At 60.2% G+C, this 9175-nt stretch overlaps 3 protein-coding genes across 3 annotated transcripts in view; 2 read left to right on the top strand and 1 right to left on the bottom strand.

Moving 5' to 3' along the window:
• Positions 1-4844, top strand: part of Plvap (plasmalemma vesicle associated protein) — an 8660-nt gene extending 3816 nt beyond the window's left edge. The window contains exons 4-7 of the mRNA XM_013028345.1: positions 8-151; positions 420-477; positions 568-637; positions 4471-4844. Coding sequence (XP_012883799.1) covers positions 8-151; positions 420-477; positions 568-637; positions 4471-4477 — 279 coding nt within the window. The 3' untranslated portion in view covers positions 4478-4844. The remainder of the gene's footprint in view (positions 1-7; positions 152-419; positions 478-567; positions 638-4470) is intronic.
• Positions 4845-6864: 2020 nt separating this feature from the next.
• The window catches only part of Gtpbp3 (GTP binding protein 3 (mitochondrial)), a gene marked incomplete at its 5' end in the record, with an annotated part of 15554 nt that continues 13243 nt past the window's right edge, over positions 6865-9175 (bottom strand). The window contains 2 exons of the mRNA XM_013028346.1: positions 6865-7663; positions 7793-8071. Of these exons, the coding sequence (XP_012883800.1) occupies positions 7438-7663; positions 7793-8071 (505 nt within the window). The remainder of the gene's footprint in view (positions 7664-7792; positions 8072-9175) is intronic.
• The window catches only part of Ano8 (anoctamin 8), a 10271-nt gene continuing 9921 nt past the window's right edge, over positions 8826-9175 (top strand). The window contains exon 1 of the mRNA XM_013028287.1: positions 8826-8868. Coding sequence (XP_012883741.1) covers positions 8826-8868 — 43 coding nt within the window. The remainder of the gene's footprint in view (positions 8869-9175) is intronic.

Raw genomic sequence — 9175 nt, forward strand, 5'->3', positions numbered from 1 at the left:
CGCCCAGCGCGCCCTGGAGGAGAAGGCGGCGCTGCAGGCCGAGCGCGACCGCCTGGCCCGCGAGCTGGAGGCGCGCAGGCGCGAGGTGGACCAGCTGAAGATGCAGGTGGCCTTCCGGGTGGACGCCCTGGACACCTGCCTCAAGGCCAAGGTGGGCCGCAGGCTGGGGCCGGAACAGAGAACAGACCTTTTGGGGTGGAGTTGAGTGGAGGCCCTGAGGGTCCGGAGAATGGAGGCGGGGGTGACCTGTTATTGACCCCCCTCAATCCCACAGTTGTTTCTGCAGCTCAGGCTCCCTGTGCGCCCCCTGGCTTGGAGTTATTAGGGGCGCTGGGGGGAAACAGGACAAGTGGTCTCCTAGGGGCACCAAGGGGAAGACACCCCCCAATGTGGCTCCAACACTCCTCCCCCTTCCACAGACCCCGCCGGTGGTCCTGCCAAGACCCGTAGCCCCCGCCCCCCAGCCGCGATCCATCGGTGAGTGCCGGGGAGGGGTCAGGACGGGGTCCTCCACCCAGAGCCACGGGGGCCCCCGGAGGGAGCTGAGCTTCATTTCTGCCCACACAGACTCAGCCAGCCTGGAAGACTTCAAGAAGAAGGTCCTGCAGTCCTACCGGCCTCCTGCAGCCCCCGCCAGGTGAGGCCCATGGAGGCTGAAGTGTTTGCTCTCAGGCCGCAGACGAGAGAAGGCCCAAGAGAGGCAGCTCTCAGAGTGACTGCTTCCTTCCTGAGCATCTCCCGTCTGCCAGGGCTTGTGCAGGGCGTAGGTCTAGTTGCTGTTGTGGGCATGTCCAGCTCTGCCCAGGGCACACCCAGCAGGCCCAGCCATGAGCAAGGCTGGTCAGGCAAGCTTCGAGCCCCCGCGGATCAGGCACCTGCCGTGAACCCACGGTTGCTTTGCTTTTGGGCATGTGCACTGGTTCTGCGCCTCCCGCTCTCACTTGGCTCTTCTGCTCTTCGTTGGTGCTCTACCACATGAGCCATACCTCCAGTCTGGACTTTTTTTTGCTGATTAGCTGGTGATAATCTGGTGTGGATTTTTCTGCCTGGGCTGTCTTTGATTGCCAGTCCTCTTAGATCTCAGCATCCTGAGTAGCTGGGATGACAGGCGTGAGCCTCCGGTGGTGGCTTCTTTTCTTTTCTTTTCTTTTCTTTTCTTTTTTTGTCTGTCGTGGGGCTTGAACTCTGGGCCTGGGCGCTGTCCCTCAGCTCTTCAGCTCAAGGCTGGTGCTCTACCACTTGAGCCACAGCGCCACTTCCAGCTTTCTGAGTGGTTTATTGGAGATGAGTCTCATGGTCTTTCCTGCCCCTGCTGGCTTTGAACCATGACCCTCAGCACTCGGCTTTTCTTTCTTTTTTCTGTTTTAAGGAGGTTTTACTGTGTAGCCCGGGCCAGCCTTCCTCCTGCCTCAGCCTTGCGAGCGGCATGGCCATCATGACCAGCTGGCTTTGCACCCCCTCTAAGAACTGGGGGACAGTCCTCCGGGCTGCAGAAACAGTCAGGACAAAGGCCCAGAGCCTGGGAGGAGCAGGGAGGCAGCCAGAGCTGAGTGCGACATCTGACCACTGAGGGAGTCGTGGCCGGCTGTGCCAGACGTTGGGAAGGGGGAGACAGAGGGTCCAGGTTCCAGACCTGCCGGGCTGCGCGGTGAAGCCTGGCCAAAGAAAGGCCCAGGGCCTGGGCGCGCCTGAAGGGCGTGTCCCCCAGCCCCGGCGTCCGCACCACCTCATCTCCGTCCGCTGGGCACAGCTTGTATGTCACAGAGTAGGTGACTCAGGCCACTGCCCGAGGTCACCCTGTGCCCCCCCAGGTCCCGGCTCCTGTTCAGCTCCACACTCACGGGGTCGCTGACCCGCATTCCAGGGAGATGCTGTGGCCTCCGCTAGCTCTTCACCCCTGCTCCTGCCTCAGCCCCCCTTGTGCTAAGAGTGGCCCCTGACCCTCTGGCCTGCCCAGAACTGCCCCTCGCCCCTTTGTGCTGCCCAGGGCCGCTCTGGGGGCTGGAGGGCGGCGGGGAGGAGAGTCAGTGATGAGGATGGCTTCCCGTTCCTGCTTGGCGTGTGGGGCCCGTGGCAAGGAAGAGCTTCTATTATTAGCCCCATTTCTCAGAGCTGGGAACTGAGGCCCCGAGGGTCAGGCACAGGGCAGGGCTCCCAGCCCAGGCCTGCCCAGTCCCTGCTGAGAACCGGGGAAGCTCTTGACATTGTTTACCCCGAATGACGTCCCTTGCCCAGAAAACAATGCTCACTTAGTCCCTGGCCTCTCCTGTGTCTCCCTTCAGGGTGGCAGGAAGGGCCCAGTCTGGCCTTTGACTCCAGGGAGGGGCGGGAGAGGCCCAGGGTCAGGACCACACTGCTGGCTTGCTGGGCAACAAGGGGACCAGCCCTAGCTGCCTAAGCTCAGTGCCCAGTTTACCAGGCCCCACTGTGTGGCCCCAGGTAACCTCTGAACTCCTGGATTCCTGGGGTCTCTAGCCTCAGCCTCCAGAGCAGCTGTGCCCGCAGAACCCAACTAAGCACATCAACTCCCGATGGCTCACCGCAGGGCCAGGTCCCAGCCGGCACTCCTTCACGGGTCTGAGCCGGGAGGAGGCACCAGCCCCCAGCTCCCCCTGCCCTCCCCGTCCCCAGCCTGTGCTTTTCCACCATCTGACCTGGGGCTCTTCCTCGTTGGACAGTTTTGTAGCATTGGGCTTTGAAGTCAAGGCTTCTGCCAGCCTTTTTGTGATGTCAGCTGTGTTTTGGTTCAGGTCTTGGATGTGTGCTGGGGGTGGTCTGGAATGTTGTCCTCTGGCCTCTGCCCCCTGCTGAGCAGGATCAGGGGTCTGGGCCGAGGCACCACCTCCCTGGACATGGAGACATCCTCTGCTGTGACTGGCATACACCACGTTACCTGCTGGAGCTGTGTCCCTAGACAGCTTAAAGTTCATTATTATAGCTGAGTGCTGGTGGCTCACACCTGTCATCCTAGCTACTCAGGAAGCTAAGACAGCCTCAAAGCTGATCACAGCTCAAAGCCAGCCTGGGCAGGAAAGTCCCCGTGAGACTTTTTGTTTGAGTCAGTCATAGGGCTTGAACTCTGGGCCTGGGTGCTCTCCCTCAGCTCTTCAGCTCAAGGTGAGCCCTCTACCACTTGAGCCACAGCACCATTTCTGTTTTTCAGGTGGTTTATTGGATAGAGTCTCATGGACTTTCCTGCCCAGGCTGAGTTTGAACTGTGATCCTCAGATCTCAGCCTCTTTAGTGATCTCAGCCTCCTTAGTAGCTAGGATGAGAGCCACGGCTCCCATGAGACTCTTCTCTCCAATTAACCACTCCAAAACCAGAAGTGGCACTGTGGCTCAAGTTGTAGAGTGCTAGCTTTGAGTACAGAGAGGCTCAGGGACAGTGCCCAGGCCCTGAGTTCAAGCCCCACAACTACACCCCCCAAAAAAAAATATAAAATAAAGGTAGTATAGCTGGGTGCCGGTGGCTCACACCTGTCATCCTAGCTACTCAGGAGGCTGAGATCTGAGGATCGAGGTTCAAAGCCAGCCAAGGCAGGAAAGTCTGTGAGATTCTTATCTCCAATAAACCACTAGAAAACTGAAAGTGGTGCTGTGGCTCAAGTGTTAGAGCGTGGCCTTGAGCCGAAGAGCTGAGGGATAGCGCCCAGGCCCAGAGTTCAAGCCCCATGACCAACAAAGAAAAAAAGTAATATATAGAGTGGCTGCAGTTTGGACACACACTTTAAAGTTAAAAACACCCCACAGAATTGGTGGCTGTCCTGTAACTCCGGTGCATGGGAGGCCAGGACATACCGCCAGTCCTAGGCTGGTCCCGGGCTCTCTCCGATGGCCAAGCTCAAACTGGGGCGCATGAGGGTAGGCCTGGCCGAGCAGAGCTGCGTGCCAGGGCAGCCCGCTGTGGTGGGCACAGGCCTGGTTTCAGGAGCATGGGCTCAGAGCCAGGGAGGGGAGCTCTGCCAGCTCTTGATGGAACGTGAGGCCCAGGGGGCCCTAGGGACCAGCAGGGAAGGAAGGGAGGGGGCACGGAAGCAGGACCTGGCCCCTGGGCCCTCCTCCCCCACCAGGAAGCAGCCCCAGCCCCTCTGGGGGGAGGAGGGGGCTCGTGCCAGGCCTCAGGGGCGGACGGAAGCTGAAGCCACGCGGAGACAGGGGGCTCCGGGACGGGACGGTGACTCCCTGGCCGGGAGGACCTCATGTGCCAGTCCCCCCCTTTTCTGAGGGCTCTGGGATCCCTGGAGGGCGCAGCAGCTGGGCATGCCCGCTAGGAACTGGGAACGAGCCAGCCCTGTTGTCTGTGTCCGCAAAGGGCAAGTTGTGAGTTCTGGGGCCCCCCCACTCAGGCCGGAGGGTCTGGGGGGGTCGATGGAGACTTCTGGAGCCCCTGCTGAGGCTGGGGGTCTCGTTGGGAGGACGGGCCGGGGAGGTCAGTCCTGACAAGCCGCATCCCTTCTCTCTGCCTCAGTGGCTGAGGAGCCCCGCCGGGCCAGGGCCGCCCTCCCTGGATCCGATCCCGTGACCACATCGCGATGGCCATGACGTCAGCAGCAGACACAGCCTCCGCGGTGCGCCCTCACACGTACCTCCCCCCACCCCTGCTGCACAGCCCCGCCCCACCCCCAGCTTCCTTATCTCCCGGGCCTGGTGGGGAGGTGAGAACAGGAAGCCATTGGCTTCCACCTCCTCCAGTTTCCAGGCCCTTCTTGAAGGTTTCCAGGCTCCCCCTCGAGAGTTTCCAGAACCCCTTGCCAGGAGGGTCTGGTCTGGCATGAGGGTCTCAGAGGAGCCCTGAGGAACCTCCCTCCTCCCAGCACTTAATAAACAGTAGCAAATCCCTTACTATGTGGTAACTTCTGCTCTGAAGGCCACAGCACAGGAGGGAAGCGAACCAGGAAACTGGGGCAACCCTCATGACCCCCAACTCGCAGGCACCTGGACAGGTGCAGGGGAACTGAGTCAAGCCCGTCAGCAAGTGCCAGAGAGAGGCTGTGGCCTCAGGCCAGTCTGCCTCTGCCCTGGCCACTGGGGTCACAGGAGTGGCTGCCATGCCCGACCGTGCATTTCTTACAAGAAGCAGGAATGTGGGGCTGGGAAGGTGGCTCAGCGGTAGCATGCTGGCCTCCCATGCGGGAAGCCCTGGGTTCGACTCCTCAGTACCATATACACAGATGCAGAAGTGGCGCTGTGGCTTAAGTGGTAGAGCGCTAGCTTTGAGTCAAAGAAGCTCAGGGACAGTGCCCAGGCCCTGAATTCAAGCCCCAGGACTGGCAAAAAAAAAGAAAAAGTATTCATAGTCACGATAGGCATTAAAATTCATGAGACTGTTTATCTTGAAGTGGAGCTGTGGCTCACATGGTAGAACACTAGCCCTGAGTGGACAGAGACCGCACCCGGCCCTGAAGAAACCGGGCTCACAGAGGCTGTCTGCCCTTTGTGGCCCTGATAGGCGTTGGCCACACCTGTGGTCACAGGGGCCAGAGGCAGGGGATCCCAAGTTTCAGACCACGTGGGCCGCAGAGTGAGGCTGTCACAAAGTAGTCTTAGGCCAAGTGACCCAGTGTCTGGGATCTCTATCCCTGAGAAGTAAAAAGCGCAGGAGACAAAGCCAATGGCCGTATGGAGAGAGGCTCTATAAAGGAGGCAGATCGTGGTGCGACCCACTCCCTGGGCTCCACAGGGCCAGGATGAGCTCGGGAGCAGCCCCAGCCCAGCCCAGCACTCAGGCCAGGCCCATCTTGGGGGGACCAGGCGCTATTTCCGGTGTACGGAAACTGCGAGACGTCCTGCAGGAAGCACTTGGCTGGGGCTCGGCCGGGCCAGGCCTCACCTCCCGCAGCCGCCAGAGGCCCCAGGGAAATGAGGGCGTCTCTGACCCTGGGCCGGAGGCCCAGACGGCCCTGGGATGCTGGCCAGGCTGGTTATGGGCCCTGGAGTTACACATCTGAGGTTTGAGTCTGGGCTCAGCCAAGCAGCCTAGCTTCTCATCCAAGAAATGTGTTGGTGACCCTAAAGCTGGAGGTTCACCACAGCCTGAGGGAGACGCCATCTCCAGACAAGTCATGATATCCCGAAGGTCCCCCGACAGCAGCGTCGGCCCCATAACCCGTCTGTCACCTAGAGCATCCCAGGGCCCGGCGGCCCCCTGCCAGACCCCTGCGGCACAGCTCCTGGCCCGGCCCTTTCCATGGCAGGACTAGGCCATGCTCCTTCGCCCACCCCTCCACGGCTCCGTCACCCGTGCCCCACCCCCTGCATAGGTGTCCACATGGCTCTCCCACTGGACTGTCCATGTGGATGATCCCAGCAGACTCAAATCTGCTTTTTCCAGTCCTTTCCCTTTTCTTTCTGATTGTGAGAAAATGGACTGAAACAGACCATGCCAAGATTTGAGTCTGGACACGTCTGGAACACAGGACCTGTGGGCTCTACAACAGCTGCTCCTGCCTCTTCAGGGCAGAGTTAGAGGTACGGCCACTCAGACACCCTTTGTCTAGGTGGAGACTGCCAGGGGCCAGCTGGAGACCCCTCTTCCAGGCAGCCCTGCTGGGCAGTGCCCTGCAGGCTGGTGCCCTCTGTGGGCTGGTGGAGGGCCGAGGAGTCAGCCAGGAGACACTGGCAGATTCCTGACCCCACGCTGCTGCGGGGATTTCCTGTGACCTCTATAAATATCCCCTGCTGCTTCCCACAAGCCACCGGGCCTTCTTGGAAACCGGGCCCTGGGTCCAGCTGTGTGCGCTGCAGCCCCCCCTCAGCCCACCACATCCTATTGTTCTGCCTTGGGTAGGAACCGAGGGCCCCATTGCGCCAGGCTGTGTTCACCACGGCACCGCACCCGGCCCAGGACGCAGCCAAGCCCTCCTTCTCCAGTGTCAGTTTATTTGCCAGATGAATGAGCACCACCAAGACCCCCGCTGCGGCCAGAGCGCCCCTCTGCATGCAGGCTTTGCAGGAACCTCCGTGAGGGAGTTCTCCATTCACGGCAGGCCGGGCACCTCCAGTGCGGATGGGGTGCCCTCTGCTGGCTGCTCACTGCTACCAAAGGCTCCCCAAACACCTTCCTTTCGGGGTGGAGGCCCAGGGCTGCGGCGGGGTGTGTGCCTCTGAGGAGGGGCAGGCAGGAGCCAGGCTGCTGGGTGTCTGGTGTCGGTCCTTCATGGTGTCCACTGCAGAGGGGGCCCTGGTCAGAGCCCGTCAGGAGCCCACGGCAGACCTGGGCTTCCACTCGGCGTCTCATGCTCTCCTGAGACTGGGGCAGAATTCCCTCCCCACCCAACGCACAGGCACACACAGCTGGGGTACCACTCAGAGGGGTACATGTGCGGAGCATGCACAATCCTGGGGATCCCAGCACCACACCCGCAATGCCCGCAAAGGCCCGAAGGGAGCTCACAGCCCGAGGGGCATGAGGACCGCAGAGGGCCTTGATGAGGCTTCACTTGCCCACACAGAAGTCCCTGAAGATGACGTCCAGGATCTCCTCTGTGCCCCCCGCACCGGTGAGGTGGGCGAGGTGCTTCCGGGCCACGCGCAGGGCCTCGGCAGCCAGGGCCAGGTCTCCTGCCTGCTTGTAGTGGCCCAGGGCCTTCAGGCAGCCCTGCAGGTGGTAGTGGTGCCTGGCTCGTGTGAGCAGCGGTGGGCCCGTGGCTGGGTCCCCACACCTGCAGAGACAAGACCAGCGATTTCCCTTAGCCCTTACCGAAGAGGAGCGCCTGTAGCTGCTTTACAGGTAAGGAAACTGAGGCTCTGGGCCAGGCAGCACCCCCATTGGTGACTCAGGGGAGACTCACACTGAAGCCAGCTCCCTCTTCAGGGCTTCCAGGAGGCAGCCCAGACCCTCTCCAGTGCGGCAGGACAGCAGGAGATAGGGAGGCAGGGATGGACGGGAACTCCGACCCTCAGGGGGCAGCAGGTCAGATTTGTTCAGGACCAGCAGGAGGCGCTGGCCACTACCAGTGAGGCCCCGAGCTCCGTGGGAGGCGATGATGCTGTCCAGAAAATCGCGACTCTGGGGAGAAGCTAGGTCAGAGACGTCCAGCACCGCCACGATGAGGTCAGCCTGCTCTAACCTGGGGGCACAGGAGGGGGAGCACAGTGGTGCACTCAGAGTTAAAGGCCTGGGCAGAGCTCAGGGGCGTGGCACAGGTAATCAGGGCCAGGCCTGTGGTTGGAAGGGGAGGCAAGGGGCAGTGAGGAAGGATGAGACATTTGCCCCAGGGTGGTGGCTACGCAGAGGCTGAGATCTGAGGATCCGGGTTCAAAGCCAGCCTGAGCAGGAAACTCCGTGAGACTTGAGACTCTTATTTCTAATTAACTACCAGAAAGCCAAAGTAGAGGTGTGGCTCAAGTGGTAGAGCACCAACCTTGAGTGAGAAAGCTAAGGGAGAGTACCCAGGCCCCGAGTTCAAGCCCTGAGGCTGGTGCATGCTCACGCAGGCAGGCACGCCGGACACGTGTGCGCGCGCACGCACACGCACGCACGCACGCACGCACACACACACACACAGAAGATATTAACATATCGTATGTACGCCAGTCCTAAGGCTTGAACTCAAGGCCTAGGCATTATCCCTGAGCTCTTTTGCTCAGGACTAGCATTCTACCACCTGAGTTACAGTTTCAATTCCCACTTTTTGGTGGTTAGAGATAAAAGAGTCTCATGGGCTTTCCTGCCCAGGCTGGCTTTGAACCACGATCATCATATCTCAGCCACCTTAGTAGCTGGGATTATAGACATGAACCACAGGCACCTAGCATAGCTTTAATCAGAACCACATCACAGGTTCTTCAGAGAACCTAATAGCATTTTCTGACTTAGGAAAGATGAAAAATGCACTGAAAGAAAAGATAGAGGAGGGCTGGGAAGGTGGCTCAGTGGTAGAGCACTTGCCTTGCATGCATGAGGCCCTGGGTTCGATACCTCAGCACTACATAAGCAAAAAAAAAAAAAAAGAAAAAGCTGGAAGTGGCGCTGTGGCTCAAGTGGTAGAGTGCTAGCCTTGAGCTGAAGAGCTGAGGGACAGCGCCCAGGCCCAGAGTTCAGGCCCCACCCCCCTCCAAAAAAAAAGAAAAGGTAGAGGAAAGGCCTGCACCACTCCCACAGCCCTGCCTGCCCACCTCTCCCGGGCACGTCTGACGCCCTCCTGCTCCACAGGTCCCACGCCTTCCCACAG

Source organism: Dipodomys ordii, unplaced genomic scaffold, assembly GCF_000151885.1.
Source record: "Dipodomys ordii isolate 6190 unplaced genomic scaffold, Dord_2.0 Scaffold108, whole genome shotgun sequence".
In the NCBI taxonomy this organism is placed as follows: Eukaryota; Metazoa; Chordata; class Mammalia; order Rodentia; family Heteromyidae; genus Dipodomys; species Dipodomys ordii.